Source organism: Ylistrum balloti, unplaced genomic scaffold (assembly GCF_031769215.1).
Source record: "Ylistrum balloti isolate Yb309-2 unplaced genomic scaffold, AGI_CSIRO_Ybal_v1 Utg369684, whole genome shotgun sequence".
NCBI classification, from domain to species: Eukaryota; Metazoa; Mollusca; class Bivalvia; order Pectinida; family Pectinidae; genus Ylistrum; species Ylistrum balloti.
Genome location: NW_026781923.1, coordinates 522,109 through 546,599, shown reverse-complemented (window position 1 = coordinate 546,599; position 24,491 = coordinate 522,109). Strand labels below are relative to the sequence as shown.

The window sequence follows — 24,491 nt, the reverse complement described above, 5'->3', positions numbered from 1 at the left end:
CAGTGGAATTGTTACATTATATAAATATCATATAAATAAAACATGTCCAGCATGTCTTCATTATCTCTCGCAATAAATCACTATGTTTGAAAATTGGTTAAATATACAGACATATGCTTATCATTACAAGTTTTGTTCATGTCTAGTACAACAAAGTCTCTTGAATTTGTGATCTATAACAACACTGTAAATCATGACATAGAATAAAAATAAATTATAAATAGCAGAAAATTGTCTCTCATAGTATCACATCATTCATCAGATATAACCCTTTTATTAGCAGAGTATGTATTCTATTATCTAGATCAGCACTTGAGACAAAGAATGTATAATTATTACATGCACAAAAAAGTATGACAGAAGTTAAAAAGAATGTAATACCATGACACAAACCAAACACAAAGTATAATATTTACATAAAGTATGACATTTACACAAAATATGACATTTACATGAGGTATGACATTTAAGTATGACATTTTCACAAACTAAATTTTATATATCGTGTATAACATAAAGAATTATCACAGTGTCTTGTCAGGAGTTTCTATCAAAATCACAGATGTAATACAACACATTCAAAGGACAAGAATCATTCAGTATCGGAAATCATTTTTTTTCGAAGCTTCTTCCTCTTCTTTTTCTCCTTTCTCCTCTCATCCTCGGTACTGCTTTCTCTAGCCATGCGTGTGAACAGCCGAGGGGATGCAGCTCTCATGTTATTCTCCTCAGAATCTGATGATTCTCTTGATACAGATCGTCTCAGTGACAAATGTCCCCCTGGTGATGGTACATTCAAAGCCTTCCGCAATCCCCTTCCAAAATGGCCACTGGTATGCATTAAATCTTCATCAGAAGAATCAATGGCCTCAATTTCTCTATTGTATGACCTATTTGAGATACGGCGGTAGAGTGTGGGACGCTGTGGAGTAATTTCTGGCATCAGTGTGTTTGTCCTCACAGGAGAAATTTGTGGTTGAGAGATTATCTCAGGGTGAGGTGAAAATTGTAGTGTTTTGTCAGTTACTATATCGTGTTTAAATGCAGGATTGTCAAAGTTATTGAGTTTAAGTTTTTCTTCTTTTTCTCTCTTTTTCTTTTCTTTCTTTTCCTTCTTTAATTTTTTCTTCTTTTTCTTTTTCGATTCTTCATCTTCCTCCTCCTCCTGTGGAAATAGCACAGCAATCACACTTGTTACTGACAACGTTGAAGTCTTATACCAAAACATTATATAAATCATGTATTTGTATACAATCATGACAGCTTTACATTAACTTGCCAAATGTAAACCTAGATAAACATTTCATAAACATTGTTAATTGATAATTGAACTCATTGTCACCAATCAATCACCAAATTACAACACTGTATTTCCTATTTTATCTGAATACTTCATTAATCTCGTGTACTTGTTTTCAAATGAAAACCAACTCCAAAGTGAAAAAAATATTGTTTTGAATGAAGAAAGTGTTGGCAGTAAACATTATTGAGTAATTCCTTATAATCAAATTTTATTAATAATCTTTCAAATATTCACATAGGTTACCTTAGAAGGAAGAAGAGTTTCCTTTTCATCTTCTTTGATTAACTCTGGCTCCTTCTGAACCTCAACTGGATTCACAAAAGTTGTTTCCAGAAAGTGTCGATGATGGTCCTCCACTCCTCCAAGCTCCGGAAAGAAATCCTCCTCCAGAACTTTGAACAACTCCTCATTTCTGTACAATATAAACACACTAACATTAAATCAAAGTGACAAAGAAATTTCTAAAAACTTGACATTCTATGTATATCAAATCACTTATAAATAACAATAAACAGAATTTTAACACAGGTCCCTATGGTAAACATGGCATAATTTAACACAGGTCCCTGTGGTAAACATGGCATAATTTAACACAGGTCCCTGTGGTAAATAGGGTATAATTTAACACAGGTCCCAGTGGTAAACATGACATAACTTAACACAGTTTCCTGTGGTAAACATGGCATAATTTAACACAGGTCCCTGTGGTAAACAGGGAATAATTTAACACAGGTCCCTGTGGTAAACATGTTATAATTTAACACAGGTCCCTGTGGTAAACAGAGAATAATTTAACACAGGTCCCTATGGTAAATAGGGCATAATTTAACACAGGTCCCTGTGGTAAACAGATTATAATTTAACACCGGTCCCTATGGTAAACAGGGTATAATTTAACACAGGTCCCTGTGGTAAACATGACATAACTTACCACAGTTTCCTGTGGTAAACATGGTATAATTTAACACAGGTCCCTGTGGTAAACAGGGAATAATTTAACACAGGTCCCTGTGGTAAACATGTTATTATCTAACACAGGTCCCTGTGGTAAACAGGGAATAATTTAACACAGGTCCCTGTGGTAAACATTTTATGATTTAACACAGGTCCCTGTGGTAAATAGGGTATAATTTAACACAGGTCCCTCTGGTAAACATGCTATAATTTAACACAGGGACCTGTGGTAAACATGTTATAATTTAACACAGGTCCCTGTGGTAAACATGGCATAACTTAACACAGGTCCCTGTGGTAAACATGCTATAATTTAACACAGGGACCTGTGGTAAACATGTTATAATTTAACACAGGTACCTGTGGTAAATAGGGAATAATTTAACTCAGGTCCCTGTGGTAAACAGGTTATAATTTTACACAGGTCCCTGTGGTAAACAGGGTATAATTTAACACAGGTCCCTGTGGTAAACATGTTATAATTTAACACATGTTCCTGTGGTAAACATGGTATAATTTAACACAGGTCCCTGTGGTAAACAGGGTATAATTTAACACAGGTCCCTGTGGTAAACATGGCATAACTTAACATAGGTCCCTGTGGTAAACAGGTTGTAATTTAACACAGGTCCCTGTGGTAAACAGGTTGTAATTTAACACAGGTCCCTGTGGTAAACATGGTATAATTTAACACATGTTCCTGTGGTAAGCATGGTATAATTTAACTTCTATAGTATGAGCTTACTATCATTGCTCAATAAGTTCACTCTTATCTATTGGTAGGCTTATCTATGTATGATGTTGTGTTGAAAGTTACGACATAACAAACCTTTTTTGGAGGAGACTGATCTTAGTTTCAATAGTCTCCTTATCTCTGGCCTTCTTGCTGCGTAGCAAATTAGTCATTTCCTCTTTCTCAAACAACTGAAGATACTCCAAGTGGCGCTTTGAGAACTGTACACCTGAAAACAATTCAATTAAGTTCTTGTAGCTAAATCTACTGAAAGATTTGTTTACTTTTATTGTATATATTTTTTAGCTCAGATAACAACAGTTTTTATGAGGTTAAGGACTGAACATTTCATTTAAGGATTTAATATAATCATACAGCTAATAGCCTTTTCCCAGACTGCATTTACACAGAAAACAAAATAAAAACAACAAGTATCATATGTTTGAGAGTGGTATATGTTCCCAAACAAACATTTCAAAACTCCCTGCTCCATGATATTGACCTTGGACAAAGACTACACATTGGGTAATAGATAACTATAAGACTTACAAGTGTCCCAAATAATTCCTAATTTTGTGCCTGTAATGTAACACCAATGAATGTTTCAGATGATAACACATGTCCTTGAGTTTTAACACCTATCTATGTTTCCTAACCATAACATTTATGAGAACTGAATTTGAAATATAGATCCCAATTGATAACAACTATTTTTGTACCTAAACTGTACCACATGTGTACTGTATGAAAATCCAATCCCTGTTCCCTCACTATAACACCTATGAACACCCAAATAGATATTACCTGTTATTTCCCCTAACTATAACACAAAATGAATACCCCAAATGATAACACCTGTAGTTTTCCATATCTATAACACCTATGAATGTCCCACTTGATAACACCTCCCCTGCTAACATTTTACACCAGTTATTTTTGCTCCAGTATGTATCTCCTACCTTTTGTGCCCTTGCGGCAACAGGTTTTCCGGAATAGCCACTTAAAAATGAGATAGACATGGGCAAAGATACTGAAGGGTGGCACAAAGGCTGTCTTGTTATCAAACTCCATTGTCAGGAAATACATCTGATACTTCCAAATCTCAATAGAGTTCTCCTCAATAGTGTCAAACACATGACTGAAATAAAAAAAAAAGGAAGATTGATAATCAAGGACTTTATTGCTATATCTATCATGTGTAGCAGTAACAATAACATTTATCAGACTATGTAAGTAATTATAGTAAAATCTAACTATTAAATATACTGTGAACATGTGTATTGCAGATTGTTTTCTATATTGGGATCCGCACATCAGAAGATAAGGAAGATATTACATCTGTTATCCACAAAAAAACTCATGACTGGCAACAAACCCACCAATATCTATTATAGTAATACCCACCAATATCTATTATAGTAATACCCACCAATATCTATTATAGTAATACCCACCAATATCTATTATAGTAATACCCACCAATATCTATTATAGTAATACCCACCAATATCTATTATAGTAATACCCACCAATATCTATTATAGTAATACCCACCAATATCTATTATAGTAATACCCACCAATATCTATTATAGTAATACCCACCAATATCTATTATAGTAATACCCACCAATATCTATTATAGTAATACCCACCAATATCTATTATAGTAATACCCACCAATATCTATTATAGTAATACCCACCAATATCTATTATAGTAATACCCACCAATATCTATTATAGTAATACCCACCAATATCTATTATAGTAATACCCACCAATATCTATTATAGTAATACCCACCAATATCTATTATAGTAATACCCACCAATATCTATTATAGTAATACCCATCAATATCTATTATAGTAATACCCACCAATATCTATTATAGTAATACCCACCAATATCTATTATAGTAATACCCACCAATATCTATTATAGTAATACCCACCAATATCTATTATAGTAATACCCACCAATATCTATTATAGTAATACCCACCAATATCTATTATAGTAATACCCACCAATATCTATTATAGTAATACCCACCAATATCTATTATAGTAATACCCACCAATATCTATATCTATCTATTATAGTAATACCCACCAATATCTATACCCACCAATATCTATTATAGTAATACCCACCAATATCTATCTATAGTAATACACACCAATATCTATCTATAGTAATACCCACCAATATCTATTATAGTAATACCCACCAATATCTATTATAGTAATACCCACCAATATCTATTATAGTAATACCCATCAATATCTATAGTAATACCCACCAATATCTATTATAGTAATACCCACCAATATCTATTATAGTAATACCCACCAATATCTATTATATTACAGTAATACACACCAATATCTATAGTAATACCCACCAATATCTATTATAGTAATACACACCAATATCTATTATAGTAATACCCACCAATATCTATTATAGTAATACCCACTGATATCTATTATAGTAATACCCACCAATATCTATTATAGTAATACCCAAATATCTATTATATTATAGTAATACCCACCAATATCTATTATAGTAATACACACCAATATCTATTATAGTAATACCCACCAATATCTATTATAGTAATACACACCAATATCTATTATAGTAATACCCACCAATATCTATTATAGTAATATACACCAATATTTATTATAGTAATACCCACCAATATCTATTATAGTAATACACACCAATATCTATTATAGTAATACACACCAATATTTATTATAGTAATACCCACCAATCATCTATATCTATAGTAATACCCACCAATATCTATTATAGTAATACCCACCAATATCTATTATAGTAATACACACCAATATCTATTATAGTAATATACACCAATATTTATTATAGTAATACCCACTGATATCTATTATAGTAATACCCACCAATATCTATTATAGTTATACACACCAATATCTATTATAGTAATACACACCAATATCTATTATAGTAATACCCACTGATATCTATTATAGTAATACCCACCAATATCTATTATAGTAATAATCAGTAACACCAACAAATGCTATGTGATTGCCTTGTAATCAGCTATCTACAAACCCTGTATAGGCTTAATGTTGACTTCCTGGTGAAAGATGGATCACAGCGTTTCTCTTTATATAACATTCAACATCATGGGCAAGAGTTTTAAACATAATGAACCATAAAAACAGGGTCAAGAATTTGTTTAAATGATGTAGTCATAATCATTACCTGAAGATGGCAATGAGGAGGTTGAGGAGGAGAACATTTCCCACCATAAGGTAAGCAGCCAGGAGGAAGTAAACAAGCCAGTGATTCTGTAAACAGTACAGCTTTTCTGTAGCAGCCCGTGCTGTATCGTTGATAAGACTTGCGGCCTCCATACAATCTGTGTCAGCTGTGAAACAAGGTGAAACACATTCGTATATTACATAGGCATGTAACAACTAGAAACAGTCTGTGTGACATGAATATCTCTGTTCCCATGCTAATTAGTTTTATTGAATGACAAATATCTAAAAATAGTAACAGTGACTTTGACCTTTGACTTAGAATTCTGAAATCCTATGTCATCCAAGGTTGTTATAACTGACTCAGGACAGATTCTGAGGGATGTGATGGAACAGACTTTGGTAACATTATGTGTCCCTACCTCTCTTTGGAGGAGACATAAAACTAGATTTGCATTTTAATACATAGAATAAAATATACTATTTACATGGCGAAGGAAAATCTCCATTTTTAGAAAAGCAGACGATGTAAACAGAAGCTATAAAAATTTACTGTAAAGATAAGAAATTAGTGAGGTTTACAAGTTTGTCTTACTGTTAAGGTCATCCAGATAGATTTCACCGAACAGCTGCCAGTACGGGAAGTAAAATACATCTTTCAGGATATTCCAGCTTGGTCGCCTCTGTTTATAAAGTAGGGCCTGGCTAGAAATGCCATACGCCAGCAGAAATACCAACAGCACCATCACAAACATTTTCAACTCTGCCATCTAAAGTCAAAAACAAAATCCAATTGAAAATGCAGAAAGAAAAGCACGCAAAATCAAATGAATAAAACTTTGACTCACAAACCCTCCAATCCCCTGGTTCTAATCTGGTGTAGAACTTTATGTCTTGATATCAGAGTCTGAGTATGGACAAAAATCTATTGAGGGATTCAGGAAATATCTTGTAAATAATCTGACGACAGAAGCATTGATTGAGGGCAGAACATATGCGTACACACAATACTTACTATACAACACATCTGAGGTACCATATGGTTCATACCCGATTTCTGAATGAAGACTAAATAAAAATTAGAGTGATGTTACTGCACTGATCAACCAATGCCAATTAATGAAGGTAACGTTAACATTTGACCTCTGAAATATGACCTTTCTCTGAGGAACTCTCCTACTTGATCTTTGTATATGTTAAATTCTGGAACAATCTGAATAACTGGTGACAAGGGAGGTCTGCTACCCTGAGATATATATAGTGCATGACTGCATCATGTCTTAATAACCATTCCCTTGATCTCTGGTGAACACACCACTTACCATACGTTGGATCATCACCATCTTCGGCCCCAGATTTGCGTTGGCTGTGTAGGTCTTCAGGATTCTGATATACAAGATGACCCCGTTGATACAGTACATGATTTTGGTCACCTCAAACCATTCTTCCCAGAAATGAATGATGAAGGCAATAAAAGCCAGTATAAAGTTGATAAGATCTAGCCATTTCAGAAATCCATACCAGTCACGTAACTTCCCATAAAATGTGGGGGACGGGAACGTCAATAACTAAAAAAGAATCAAGGATGTTTATTGGAAGAAGTACACAGTTCCTAACAAACTAAAACGTATGTCATCAAAAACAAGAAAATAACTGTATATATCTATCTGTCAGGACATGTGACCCAACGTCAGAATAAGTAACACTCATACAAACAGACATAAAATGAAATCTGGAGGTAGAAATGTTTAACGGTTTCCCATTGCACATAAAAAAGAGACTAATCAACGCTGCCTTGGAAGTGGATTAATTATGTAATACAAAGAAAATTACATACTGCATATCAGTCACACGGTGTTAATGAGATTACTTACGGTGTAGATGTCGTCAACCATAAAGGCGAAGATCCAGGCGATACAGATACACTCTATTGGCGTGACACGATGAGCGTCAAAGTCCACCAGTAACATGTAAGTGAACAGGATCAGGAATGCCATGTACATCAGCTAAAATTAAAAAGAAAGTATCATTAATAATCTGACCAATTATCAACTTATTCATCAATGCATGCTCTGCAAAAAGCCTGTATGTAACAAGACTTTACAAGCCATCACAAGCAGTTCTATAACAAGCTTACCCTCTTTCAAAATTTCTTGGAAATTATGTGGAAATTATAAAAGCCCTTAAGGAATAAAAATATGAAATGATCAACCAAAAAAAAAAAGGAAGATTTAGGTCTCTTCAGAGAAGAATCGGACTTGATCAAAATATTTGCTGTGAATCATGCAAAATAAAAATTTCTTACAACATTTTAAATCATTGCTAGAGAACAGTAAATCAAATGACTTCTTATAAAAGTAAGATATGAAGATTTATCATTGATAAGTAAGACTAATTTCCCGATCAGTAATATAAAAGATAAGTGTGGTTACGAAGGCTAAATATAAAAGTGAAGTATAAAATCCAAACCCAGGTATGTGTTAAGTTGTGAACACTTAATCAATACATTTATGATAATTGTTTATGGTAATATAAGGCTATAACAGACATATATAGAAGAATCCTAGAAGCCATTCCTTTTCTGTGTACATGGCTACATCATACTGAATATGTAAAACGAATTAAATGATTTGACATAAAATGTGCTGCGAAGCAAATACTGAATCAAATTACTGCATTGTTGTAATTACATTCATATAGCGTATGATTAGAGCCTGATCACAAGACAAACCATAGTACAATATTGGTGATGTCTATGACATGAACGCTACAATGCATGGCAGAATAGGACAGTTAAGTGATAAACTAATAGAGAATGAAGGATGAAATCTAAACTCTCCACAACACTCTACACAATATAATTATCCAAATTAGTAAAAACTGTGGACATGCATCATCATTTCTAAGATTAAGTAGAACTTTCATGAACATACAACAGTCAATCCTAACTTGAAACCGCAGATGAAAATCATCTGTACAGAGATTCAGTTTAAAACCTTGTGAGTTTACGTCTGACAATTTTGCAGAATTTTTCTTTTTAGAGGCAGATGTTTGTATAGAATTTGAATTTAAAATTTTTCAGTTTATACTGGGAATTTTGCAAAACTTTTATTTTTATAGGTCATATTTTGACTAAATAGGGAAAACTCTTGTTACTTGAACATTCCTTATATTTTGGCAAAACATGAAGTAAAAACTGACAAAGTTCTTCTTATTAACTTTAATTAGTTGTGCTGTATACATGTACAACATACTGTAGTATAACATCACGTAAATGGATGTTAGTAAATCATATCAGTATGATTCAACAAAAAAAGTGAAAATACTACACACTACATCTATTAATGAAAATATTAATAGTAATGGCTGTTTTAAATAGTACAAGTTTTTAAAACAGCTGTGCCACAAAAGAGTCCATAGCCCACGAAACAGTCCAAAGACACCAAAGAGCACCCGTGTCTTGACCTACCGTGTGATTGGCAAACTTTGTAATAGGTGCAGTATAAAATGTTGTGATCTTCTGTCTAAGGTTGAAGCCTTCTTCTCCCATGAAACTCATCTCCAAATAACGGGACATCAGCGCGAATGGCACAAACATACACACAAGCACCTAGGGAAATGATATCAAATTTTTTGCATGACTAAACGGATGAAAAATTCAAATGTTTATAACAAGTACTCACCGAAAAATATGCAAATTTAGTAATTGGTGCTGTGAAGAAGGTTGTCACTCTGTGTAAGCAAGTCAGAGTTTCTTCTCCGAGCAGATGGATTTCCAAGATACGAGGAAACAACAATAGAAGTGGAAATAACACCACAGGAACAACCTGACAAAAACAGTTAGTAAAGCAATAAAACACATGCTACAAGTCTCAAGACAACACAACAGTCAGAACAACACAATAAACATCAGACATCAGATTTCTATATCTTTATTAATATGTGTAGTCCCAAACAGATCTAAATCCACTTGTCTACACATAGTAACTGTATATATCACAATGGGATAGATAAGAATGATATTTTCTATTTTAGAAAACTTTTAAAATGAAATCATTCTGACTTATATTTAACAGGGACTTGCTGATATATCAATGTATAAAACATAAAACATGATTCCAAACTTCAAATTTTCTGTCATATATGTCAGTATATGGATGCAATATGGCACTGTAATAAGTAGCCTTGATCAACTTTAACATTCTTATGCAAAATAAATGGACTTAAACCATGCCATATTTCTAGAGTTCAAAGACAAGTACATGTATCTTTTTATCATGTAATCATGCAAAGAATCTAAGAGATTTTTAGAAAGTTTTTGGGAGAAAGAAACAATGAATCAGTTTATGGCCATGGTTAAATGAACCCATTGTCCCACCCTTTTAATCAGTTTATGGCCATGGTTAAATGAACCCATTGTCCCACCCTTTTAATCAGTTTATGGCCATGGTTAAATGAACCCATTGTCCCACCCTTTTAATCAGTTTAGGCCATGGTTAAATGAACCCATTGTCCCACCCTTTTAATCAGTTTAGGCCATGGTTAAATGAACCCATTGTCCCACCCTTTTAATCAGTTTACGGCCATGGTTAAATGAACCCATTGTCCCACCCTTTTAATCAGTTTAGGCCATGGTTAAATGAACCCATTGTCCCACCCTTTTAATCAGTTTATGGCCATGGTTAAATGAACCCATTGTCCCACCCTTTTAATCAGTTTATGGCCATGGTTAAATGAACCCATTGTCCTACCCTTTTAATCAGTTTAGGCCATGGTTAAATGAACCCATTGTCCCACCCTTTTAATCAGTTTAGGCCATGGTTAAATGAACCCATTGTCCCACCCTTTTAATCAGTTTAGGCCATGGTTAAATGAACCCATTGTCCCACCCTTTTAATCAGTTTATGGCCATGGTTAAATGAACCCATTGTCCCACCCTTTTAATCAGTTTATGGCCATGGTTAAATGAACCCATTGTCCCACCCTTTTAATCAGTTTAGGCCATGGTTAAATGAACCCATTGTCCCACCCTTTTAATCAGTTTATGGCCATGGTTAAATGAACCCATTGTCCCACCCTTTTAATCAGTTTACGGCCATGGTTAAATGAACCCATTGTCCCACCCTTTTAATCAGTTTATGGCCATGGTTAAATGAACCCATTGTCCTACCCTTTTAATCAGTTTATGGCCATGGTTAAATGAACCCATTGTCCTACCCTTTTAATCAGTTTATGGCCATGGTTAAATGAACCCATTGTCCTACCCTTTTAATCAGTTTATGGCCATGGTTAAATGAACCCATTGTCCCACCCTTTTAATCAGTTTATGGCCATGGTTAAATGAACCCTTTTAATCAGTTTACGGCCATGGTTAAATGAACCCATTGTCCCACCCTTTTAATCAGTTTATGGCCATGGTTAAATGAACCCATTGTCCCACCCTTTTAATCAGTTTACGGCCATGGTTAAATGAACCCATTGTCCCACCCTTTTAATCAGTTTATGGCCATGGTTAAATGAACCCATTGTCCCACCCTTTTAATCAGTTTATGGCCATGGTTAAATGAACCCATTGTCCCAGCCTTTTAATCAGTTTATGGCCATGGTTAAATGAACCCATTGTCCCAGCCTTTTAATCAGTTTACGGCCATGGTTAAATGAACCCATTGTCCCACCCTTTTAATCAGTTTACGGCCATGGTTAAATGAACCCATTGTCCCAGCCTTTTAATCAGTTTATGGCCATGGTTAAATGAACCCATTGTCCCAGCCTTGTTATTGATGTGTTTAAACAAATGAATTGGGATGATCAGAAATATAATTGGTGAAAAAAGGTTAATTAGTCAGAAATTTGCCATGACCATGGTGAACCTCCTTGACCCAACCTAAATATTCCCATCCTTATTGTTTTTATTTTTTGTTTTTTTTTTAATGTACGGAGGAACATAATTCAGGAAAGTGATAAAAAAATTAAGTGAAGAGGCATTAATTGTAAACAAAACATAAAGTGACTTCACCTTACCATGGGGGATTTCATTTCACCATAATGGTGAAGTGAACTGTGCTGAAGTGTTTTATACAGAGGTTTAACAGTCACTGGATGGTAATTCAATCAACATATCCTTTTAGTCACACTTTTATTATATTGGACACTTTGTTGTTATGCATATACCATCCTCAATATTCCAGGAGTTCTGATCACTTTCACTCTCTGCACCCCTGGAACATTATATGGCAAATTTGAAGGTTCCATGTACAACATCTTGTGTTTAAGATGAGAAGACTAGTTTGATCCTTTGAGGTACAACAAATGAACCTCATGATAGCTTAGCCATATTTTGAATTTAAAGTTGGGTTTCACTCTTTTGTGATCTTCAAAGGAGCATTTCAATCTGTGATTGGTCAGTTTTTTCTCCTGAAACCAGCTCTAGACCAATCAAATTACTTTGCTTGTGCCTTTAATTTTGCCACGAAATGTTCCAGGAGTGCAGGGAGTGATAGTGAGTGTAACCTCTGGAATATGAAGGAATGTGAAAAGTGATTAAATGGTAGGAAAAGTAAAGTTGGTTTGATTACAATTCAGTGAAGAGATAGCTGCCTGTAAACAAGACATAAGTTGATCCATAAATATGATTGATATACATTGATAAAACTTGTTCCTTATTTAGACCTTAAGCATCACTGACAAGTCCTAGAAGGACTAGCAGTTTAATTTATTACTTGGTCAACTGTACCTAAATCTATATTGAAAGATGTTAATCCCTTGTGTGTCTTTAGTACAATCTTTTACACAGCGTACATACATATACAAATCATAACAAAATTGATTTTAGTGCTTTAGAGACCAGGATCAGAGGTCACCGTGATCCAGGAACCAAAATATGATAATTACTATCAAGTGTCATTTATAAACCTGAAACAATTGGTATACAGAACTTTAGACTTATGCATCTGAGATCAACAGCCAGAGGATCACCATTAAATGGCATGCTAAATTGCCTCTGCAAAATTTTTATATTGTAAAGGCGTATGTTTTAGAAAGTTTGTGTCATGAAAATAACCAGCCAAACAGGATCTTTTTTGTGATTTGTTTTGATAAATAATGAATGCTTCAAATATTGTGACCTTTACAGAACCCTAACACATCCCGATGACACCCAAATTCTGGTTGACACAGTAGGACCTAAAAGGATATGATGAATTGGACACACACACACATAGAAAAACAATATGATGATCAGATCTATGGTCCAATGAAGGATAGAAATTTATACACAGCACACTAGACATAAAACCCTGGAAGTAGTGTATAAAAAAATGTCACACTAGGTAATATATATTAGTATTCAACATTTAAAAAATTCAAAATATTAAACATATATATGTTCATGTGGTATAATTATAAATACTGTAAAATTCAGAAACTGTAACATTTTGCATCAATTGCCCTAAGTTTAAAATTTAAATACAATGTTCCATAGAACTAATCACATGGTATCAAGCAAAAACATATATCTTTATCTATCAACATGTATAAATGTCAAAGTAAATATAGTATTAGTATTCAGGTTTGTAATGTTTTTCTATAATTCTATATACAAAGTGTCTTACCCGTGTCCAGGGTGATACGATGCCTCGTTTCCATGTGATACTTATAGAGTTCTGACATGCTACCGATGCCAAGTATGCCTAAAACAATAAGAATTCAGATACATTACACACTATAACCAACATCACATTTCAGTAAACAAAGTGAGCAATGTATTAGATAGATACCACGCCCCCAACTCCTTAATAGTCAATGGTGACCTTAGACCTTTAACCTTAACCAATGACAAACTAACTTTAATCAGGTGTAGACCTTGTTGGTAGGATGCTGAAGTGTATGAATCAATTCTGTTCAGGTATTCATGAGATACCTTGTATACCATGTTATCACACAAAGTGATTATTACATAACCCCCACCCCACCCTCAGCCTTACGTGGAGGTATAATAACTGGACACCCACCCCCATACCTGGAAGATAACTTCTCTCCTATACATTCCTCCCATCCATGATTCCTGTCCTCTGTATGATGTCTGATATTCTATACATGTCTAACTCTCCCCCTCCCACCTTAAAGCTCTGACCACTGTATGTTTCCTCATCTCCAATCCTGACCTAACTCTTCCCCTTCCACCCACAACCTCTAACTGCTTTAGGGTTTCTCATCCCCTACTTAGTCCACACTCCCCCACCCCCCACCCCCCCCTGTAAGGTGCCCCATTTCCTATACAAAATCTTTGATACAGACCCGATCATAAGCTGAAGCAGCCATCGCCAAACTGCTCATATCACTCCAGGTTGGAGAGCAGCGTTCCACTAGCATCATAGCCTTCTCATGGTCCTTTATATGGCACTCGTCCAACACTTCAACTGCTAGTTTCTCAAACTCACTGTCAAGTTACAACACAGTTATTTCAAACACATGCATATTATCATTAATATAATTGCTTAATATGAACTATAATGTTAATAAGAATGGTTTCAAAATTCACAACACAATGACTTTAAGTCCAGTTTTCCAAATATCTATGGCAATATTTGTGTGGTACTTTACGTTCCATTAGACACATTAGTAACTGACCATGCCTTCCATGCCATAGCTATATATTGGTAACTCCTGAATACAAATACTGTCTTTTGTAATTGATAATCTGTATCAAAGAATTTCATCTGTTCCAAACAATATTGTTAAAGTTGAAATACCCTTCAATTCTTGGTCACAGCTGAGTTGGCAAGTGACAGTACCAATATGACAAAAGGATTTAAATGCAGTTTATATTGCAGATAATATCTACATGTGTCTTATCATTTTATTATCAAATTTTTGCTACAGCTATGGTGTTCCTGCACAAAAATAACCAGTCATTAGGTATGGCCAATTTAAATCAAATTTGAGCAATTATTAGGTGTCATGAAAACAACAGCTTTGACTCAGAAACTATATCTCAAAATTAATGTTCAATACCAAAAACCAAGAATTCCACTTTCAGTAATATCTTAATTTCAAAAACCACACTGAATTATTTTCAATAAACATAGAGATCCCTAAACTGTTGCATTCCTAAATCAGTCAAGACCTATTGTATATTAGTTTTACATCAGGTAACACCTATGGTTTTATATGCCAACAACAGCAGGAATGCCAAAATGATGCCTTCACTTTAATGCTGGAAATGAAATGATAATCAGTTCTTGTTTCATTTATTCTGACTTGTTTCTCACACTTAAACCCCATTACTGTACTTTCCAACCTCTAACCACTTACTCCTTGTACGCTAGAATCCTGTCTTTAATTGCCTGCTCATTCCGGTTGATGTAGGTAGACATAGTGCCATAGATACGAGAGGCTGCTACAGCTGATGTCACCGGCTCTCCTCCCATTTCCCATGCAAATTTGGCCATCCTCTGTCTGTAATAAACACCAAAGAAACTACAGGATTTATCTGAAGCATGTTTACCCTTATTACAGTAATAACTTATAATACTGGCAGTAATTAAAGATGTCAGAAATATTAAGCAGTGATTCTGGGACTACTGCTTTCTCCTATGAGACTCATTCAAACTTTGAGACACCATTTAATCTTTAAGTATTGTGACTCATAAAAAATTAAAATGGTGTTCTGTCCTTGCTTTAAAAAATCCCAATTTTTTAACCTAGAAATAAAATCTTATAGAAATATGATGAGTTATTCCATATTAGCTGCTACATGATGTAAAGTTATTTTCAAACAAAGTGAAAACTGGTCCACACCAATGCTGCTCTATCCTTTTTATATCATGCTAAATGAATATAATAACAAATACTTCTTCCATTCTGTCAATTGTTTTGGAAAAAGATGAGATTTATGATAAAAATTGTCCAAGCAACATATATCACCTCACAATAATTTATTGAGATTATATCTTGTTATCTATGGTTTAGACAGGTTAAACGAGGTAAAATCTTACTTAAGGAGGAGAATGGACCAGATTAGAATTTCCTTGTAGGGGTATACACAAAGCATATTGCCATCTGTCTGACTTTTGCTTGGATGAGGACTCTGGAAATTCTCATTGTACTTGTCCATAAGTATTTCCATCAACATCTTCACAGATTTGATGCTGAATTCCTCGTCACCCCTGCGTATACCATGTCTTGTTGCAATCCTCCTAAGATGTACAGTATCAGCTTTCTTTGTTGACAATGCCTGTAGCAATGATAATAATCATCTTATTCTCGATATCTTTCCTTACACAGATAAGTTCATGACACATCAACCATCTACAGGTGTCATTCTGTTTCAGTTACAATGATCAAGTTTGCATTTTGACATATTTCAACTATACCAAAGGTTTTTATTTATTTCAATGCCTGTGAAAGGGTGCTGGGCATCATATCAGCAACATGTGGCTAACTAATCTTTCGCTTAACCAATCGAGCTAAGCAGTTCTTCAGTCAAGCAGTAAATTATAGCTAGTATTTACAAGGTCTCCAGCCAAACAGTATAGAACAGCTAGTATTTACAAGGTCTCCAGCCAAGCAGTATAGAACAGCTAGTATTTACAAGGCCTCCTGCCAAGCAGTATATTACAGCTAGTATTTACAAGGCCTCCAGCCAAGCAGTTATTACAGCTAGTATTTACAAGGCCTCCAGCCAAGCAGTATATAACAGCTAGTATTTACAAGGCCTCCAGCCAAGCAGTTATTACAAGGGTCATGTGGAATAAGGAGAGGTAGAATTTGGAATTCTTATTATTACAATTCAAATATATATTATCATGTTTTTACCAGTATATAAAAAATTACCAGGCAGGTAAAAGAATTGATAAAGATGACATTTTGTTTTACCTTTACCAGCTTAACCCCAGATATTTCCAATACTCATATATCATACTGTGTATTAACTTTGGTCCTCATGGGTTTTAATATGTTGTAATAAAAAAGTGATTAACAATTTTCTTACTTTGTTCTCAAATTTCCAAAATCTGTTTTATAATTTAAGCTGTGTGTATATTTGTTCAGGGAACACAAATCAAACAGTTTGGTAGAGGCCATCAGTAGAGGGCACACTAACACGATCGAAAACATAGTGACACCAAGGAAACTAGAAATGTCTCTAAGACATGAATGCCCCCGTATGTAAATCAGAATCTGATCAGGTGTAGAAATATATATATTTATACTAAGGGGTAAATATGAACCTAATCTCTTGTGACTTCTCAAGATATATTGATTAGGAACAGTACAGGATGGGGCAAGATGAGATGCAAAAAGAGGAACAGTCATGGGTAACACAATACCATTACAAAGATGAACAGCGGACAACTTGTAAACATTCCCTATATGTGGCAAAGAAGAGATGTGATAGAGCTACCTTTTGGTAGAGTTGTGTCAGTCGTGTCTTGGTAAGGAATTCTTTCATCACCACTCCCTGCTGGAGAATAAGGTGTACAAATTCTACACGTTCCATTAAGATGGCATCCATCAAGATATCGTCTAGACTTCCTGGTGTCCAAATGCAGTCCTCACGAAATATGTCTTCCTGTGCTATGTCCACTCTATCCCAGGTCAGGGCAAGACGTAGCTGATTCAGTCGTTCCTTCTCCGTTGCTTCTCCTGACTTAGCTACAACCAACATATACACAATTACTTCATCGGGATTATAAAGAATTTTCACAATCTGCATACATTTAGTTAAGACAGACATTGCTCTTGCAATTTTTCTGTTAATCTCTAATAATCTCGAAGATTTTACTTCTTTTTTTAAATTGAAGTTGGTTGGGTATACAAACCCTGCGAAAGAAAACAAACTGATGTTCAGTGGGGAGTGACCAACTGAAAATGGCTTTGTTATACATTCTGATTTTTCTGATCAATAAATTTTAATAAACACTTTAATAAGGTTTGTTTAATTAACATGGTTTTGAATTCCTAAAATGAATATCCAAATTTACAGTAACAATATATTACAACCGTACAATATCCTCACCTTTCAACAAGCAGGAAAGAATTGCCAAATCCAAGTCCTCATTCTTATTCATGCTAAAATTGACCATCTGGAAATCAAAGTATGATGTGTATGGTCAGAAGTCTTCCATCTTAATAGATATCAAAAAAATATTCCTTCCAAGAAATCTTTAAAACAACCCAAAAGTGTTCTCATTAATCTTTGGTTGTCATCTACATACTGTACAAGTGTGAACATTGTTTACATTACAGCGTACCTTAGATTTAAATATACATTTGTATAATAATATTAATGACAACCATCAAGTTAGAGTTTCAAAAGTATCTTTGAATTGTTCATTGTTTACAAAGAGAAAAATAAAATTTCTATATGAAAAGAAGTACACCTTTTCATGAGAGTATCAAGATGATATATTTACCGTCATCTGAGAATCATGATTATACAATATTATTTACCGTCGTCTGAGAATCGTGATTATACAATATTATTTACCGTCATCTGAGAATCATGATCATACAATATTATTTACCGTCGTCTGAGAATCGTGATTATACAATATTATTTACCGTCGTCTGAGAATCATGATTATACAATATTATTTACTGTCGTCTGAGAATCGTCTGAGAATCATGATTATACAATATTATTTACCGTCGTCTGAGAATCATGATTATACAATATTATTTACCGTCTTCTGAGAATCATGATTATACAATATTATTTACCGTCGTCTGATTATTTACCGTCGTATCTGAGAATCATGATTATACAATTTATTTACCGATTATACAATATTATTTACCGTTGTCTGAGAATCATGATTATACAATTTTATTTACCGTCATCTGAGAATCATGATTATACAATATTATTTACCGTTGTCTGAGAATCATGATTATACAATATCATTTACCATCGTCTGAGAATCATGATTATACAATATTATTTACCGTCGTCTGAGAATCATGATTATACAATATTATTTACCGTCGTCTGAGAATCATGATTATACAATTTTATTTACCGTCATCTGAGAATCATGATTATACAATATTATTTACTGTCGTCTGAGAATCATGATTAAACAATATTATTTACCGTCGTCTGAGAATCATGATTATACAATATTATTTACCGTCATCTGAGAATCATGATTATACAATATTATTTACCGTCGTCTGAGAATCGTCTTAGAATCTTGATTATACAATATTATTTACCGTCGTCTGAGAATCATGATTATACAATATTATTCAATATTATTTACCGTCGTCTGAGTCATCTGAATCATGATATTTTTACGTTGTCTGAGAATCATGATTATACAATATTATTTACTGTTGTCTGAGAATCATGATTATACAATATCATTTACCATCGTCTGAGAATCATGATTATACAATTTTATTTACCGTCATCTGAGAATCATGATTATACAATATTATTTACTGTCGTCTGAGAATCATGATTAAACAATATTATTTACCGTCATCTGAGAATCATGATTATACAATATTATTTACCGTCGTCTGAGAATCATGATTATACAATATTATTTACCGTCGTCTGAGAATCTTGATTATACAATATTATTTACCGTCGTCTGAGAATCATGATTATACAATATTATTTACCGTCGTCTGAGAATCATGATTATGATGATTATACAATATTATTTACCGTCATCTGAGAATCATGATTATACAATATTATTTACCGTCGTCTGAGAATCGTCTGAGAATCATGATTATACAATATTATTTACCGTCATCTGAGAATCATGATTATACAATTTTATTTACCGTCATCTGAGAATCATGATTATACAATATTATTTACCGTCGTCTGAGAATCATGATTATACAATATTATTTACCGTCGTCTGAGAATCATGATTAAACAATATTATTCACCGTCGTCTGAGAATCATCTGAGAATCATGATTATACAATATTATTTACCGTCGTCTGAGAATCATGATTATACAATATTATTTACCAAATCTTTTTTCTTGAGACATAATTTTATTTTTTCCAGAATTGGCTCAGTTTTCTCTTCTTTTTCATCATCCTTCCATTTGGTTCCATAAGCTTCTTGAATTTTCCTTCGCAACTTATGCTCTTTTGTCAATTTTCTGAAAATGAATTTTGAACATGTATGAGGAAACCAATGAATTCAATAATTATGACCATATTAACCAGACTATACCTACATCAAAACCATCTTTTTGGACAATCCAATCATTTATTTGTCTAACGCATGGCAAGTATATGATTTTCAAACAAATATTGTAAATGTATGAAATATGATATGGCATCACAATATGGACTTCTGAAGTTTTTGTTTGCTGTGAAGACATGTGACAGTTTTTGAGATCTGGCATGTAATTATTAATTTTTTTAAGTCTGATGGAGAAGTAGTTGTTAATCTACTATCAACATCTGGTACAGATTTCCTTTTACACAGCATTAAAATGACTATTAGAAAGTTTTGCTGATAAAAAAAAATAATGATAAAACAAAAAATCAATAGAATCACAGAAGTGTTTCTGGATGTGTATGTACTCACTTAACATCATTCACCCTGTAATAGTCAGTGCTAAATTTGACTTTCAGGTGATATAAGGAGAAGAAAATTCCACACAAAAAAATAATCAATAAACTTGTGATATCATTAAAACAAACCAAAAAAGTTTCACAATTTGCATAATATCAAAAAATAATCCCTGGCATTTAATTCTATTCAATATTATGTATAAGGAATTGCACATCTATTATATTATTAACTTATTATTAATCTTGTGAATTTGACAATAAAGAAAAAATTATATTTTGTAGTATACCAATTGATAAGAAATTAGTTTTAAAATCAAATTAAATTCACTAAATGCAAGGAGACGAAATGGCAAATGATATTGATAAAGTTTGTGGTTGTTAATGCTGCATAAATATTTTCATTTTATTGAACTCAAATAATGTTAAGATGCAAATTAATATCAATGAAAGATGTTTATGAAGTGTGTGGTAAACTAAATGATGTAGAATTCTGAAGTTTAATATAATACCCTCACTGAAAAACATTTGAAGATCACAATAAATGTAAATGTTGTGGCACCTCTTACAATGTGGAAAATACGTTTATGGAGCTTGTGGTCTCCATGAAAATATAAAAATCTTTATAAAGTAAACTATGTCTATGAACTATGTGATTAAGTGTTGATAAAGCTTTAGATACCCTGAAGTGTAATGTTGGTAAGCATAACTTAGGATGTCCGCTGCTCGTCCTGTCCCCGCACATACAACCACTGGAATGTTCTGCTGAAGTGAGTTTTTAGCATCATCGATAGCATCTGTACCACCCTCTACCACAACCAATACTACAGGTATGCCTAGGCCTCCATCTGTAATACAACGTTCAACAGCTAAACAGGCAAACTTCCGTAATTTACTATCATGTTATGAAATTGATGTAGCAAAACAAATATTGAATATTCATGTAGATCAATCATTTTCATCATTGAAAAAACTTACCTTCTCTGGGTTGCTGCACTCTGTTTTCAAACTTGGCTCGAAATGCAGCAACACCCCCGTATCTGTTGCGGAACCCATCATCCACGAAAACAAAGTGGGTGTGGTTAGCATTCAGAGGGACTGGCTGTCCATGAAGGATAATGTTGCTTGTCTTGTACTCTGCATTGTAGAGGCCCTGAAAAACAACAAAATTCAAAGATCAATACAGGTTACATAAGGACTAAACTTAGAATGATGATGAACATCAACTTAAATTAATCAAAAATAAAAAATTTCTTGGATGGTAAAACAGCTGATACATATTTTTCAAGAATTAGTAACATACCAGATATTTGGTTCTGCATAGTTTAGTGACACAAACATCAGTAAAGGAATTGCTATACCTTGCTATCTGGACTCTCCAACACATGACGATGATTGACATAGCCCCAAGGTGCAATGCCAATACAACGGAGGACATGCGCCATTCTGTCGTTATTCCAGGTGAATGACTGGCCATCTTTGACCGCCATTCCCACATATTTCATCACACCCATGTTAAACCCAGACGTGATCAGCCAAGCATCGGTTGTTTTGGCTGCCTGCAACCCAAAGAAAGCAACAGCTCATTATAAGTTTTTGATGTATACAATCTGTCCCATAAAATACAAAAAGTTTATATCCTGTTTCAGAAATATGTCTAAATAATTCATTTTAGCTTCCTGATGACAATATTGTGCAAAATCTTAATTTTGTGCAATCAAACATTAATTGTGAGATATATCAATATGATAATAACATGGACAGGAAAATTTATTCCAAAATTTGTCAGCAATAACTACAATTTTCACTTCAATGGATCATAGATTTAAACTGACTTTTATCAATCCAGTAGAAAACTTCTCTCGGATATGTCCGTCTAGTTTACAGTTTTTTGCCCCTCCAACAACTGATATGACCAAATTAGGAGGCTTCGGCTGATTGATCTTCCAGTGGACTTCCATCAGCTCAATTAGATGATCTATGGAGTCTTCTGGTGCCAGTCTCACATACTGAAATAGGAAACAGACTATAGAGATAATCACACCTGTACTGTACAGTACTGTAATACAAAAAGTACACCTGCTGCAAACCAAAAAGACAGTCATACATATAATGTCAATGGTAATTCTCATTCAGTTATAGGAAACTTGCTACAGTGTATTTTCGTTACATAATTACTTTTCTGAAAATCAACAACTTTAACACAGAAATTTTCTCAGAAAATGGCTTAGATACTGATCACCTCTATACAAACCTTAGCTGGTTTCTGTCCTCCCATTGCATCTACATTGACAAAACTTATCTTCCCATATGATGTTGTAGCACTGGAACGTATTGCAGTCTCAGCATTCCAGCTGACAGATGGAAGATCTTTCATGTTTGGCATATCATTGTTGCCTTTATCAACACTGATATACTGCTTCAGTTCTACAACAAAAAAAATTTATCTTTATAACAGAATTCCTGGTTCTATAGACTGTAACACTGTATCATATGATGGTGTGAAACAATGGGAAATAACATTTACTCTGGTATATCTGACAAATACACACAAAGACTTACCATCTGGTACTAAATAGCTCTCCACCATGTCACGATCCGCATGTGAGTTTTGTGTGGGACCCTGCATACCATGATGACGGAGTAGCACTTCTCCACATTCACATCTGTGAAGGGAGAAAACAATGGTAATGGTTATACAGGTATTAGTTCAGAAATTGATCACCTAATCATGAAATGTCATTCATTAAGAGGCAAAGAAAGTTACTACTAACTGTAACAATTTTACAACAAAAATCTTATCATTACTTTAAAGTTTAAAACTCTCCATACTTACTTGCTCTTTAGCAACAATTGTTGCTGCTATATACTACATTTTGGTCTGTCTAATAATGACATTGATAGTGATATACTAAAGATATAGCAATGAATTCCAAGAGAAACCAAAATTCTGAGTTATATCAAACTTCTCTTCCAGGTATTATATACGTTACCTCATATCCCGAACCTTTTTAACCTCTGGAAGTTGTCCTTTTTTAGCCGGTACAAATCTAAAACATTCCTTCTGTTTGAAGTGGGTCCTAATGTAAAAATTGTTTTCCTGTCTTGCCTATAAAAATATTTAAGATATTCAATAATAACAAGGTGGTACTTTTATATAATAAAAACAAGTTATACATTTATTATTAAACCTGTTTCATATTGTTTAACATATCAGACGAAATCTTCTGAGATGAAAACCATTCTTGTAAATATATTTCTAAGGTTTATAGTGATAAACTATAAGAGATAAACTGTGTTGTATTACTTTGTACAATCAAAAGTTATAGAAAATAATCTTGATGGAATAATATTCCAACGCAAATTAAAAAAAAAACAGAAAGGAATGTTTGCGTCACTATCATGACAAAGAAGGTTCTAACCCTTTCAAATCCATCTTCTTCAGTATAGAATTTGGTCCGAGGCACACGGCCCATTCCTGGAATCTTCTTCCTCATTTCTGACCACCGGACCTCTTCCATGGTAAGGCTGTTTTGAACCTTAGCATAGGTTTCAGAGTTTCGCGAGCGTGACTTGGACATGTGTCCCCCACCAGTACTCAGTGGCACTGTATCAATGTCCTGAGATGATGCACGAGCGGGATACACTCTATTACTGATGGACTCCATCCCTACGTTAACTCCTGCCAT

General features: G+C 34.0%; 1 protein-coding gene across 1 annotated transcript; it reads right to left on the bottom strand.

Moving 5' to 3' along the window:
- Positions 1–529: 529 nt before the first annotated feature.
- Positions 530–24,491, bottom strand: LOC132564985 (transient receptor potential cation channel subfamily M member-like 2). Its single transcript, XM_060229590.1, has 24 exons — positions 24,225–24,491; positions 23,796–23,911; positions 23,365–23,468; positions 23,057–23,229; positions 22,638–22,811; positions 22,164–22,361; positions 21,781–21,955; positions 21,485–21,650; positions 20,249–20,384; positions 18,272–18,338; positions 17,657–17,907; positions 16,251–16,489; positions 15,568–15,711; positions 14,551–14,692; positions 13,866–13,943; positions 9,725–9,865; positions 8,130–8,261; positions 7,578–7,823; positions 6,851–7,025; positions 6,257–6,422; positions 3,950–4,128; positions 3,087–3,219; positions 1,547–1,715; positions 530–1,162 (listed from the first exon to the last, which is right to left on the bottom strand). Exons 1-24 carry the CDS (start codon positions 24,489–24,491, stop codon positions 593–595), a joined length of 4,341 nt encoding a protein of 1,446 aa, XP_060085573.1. The 3' UTR covers positions 530–592.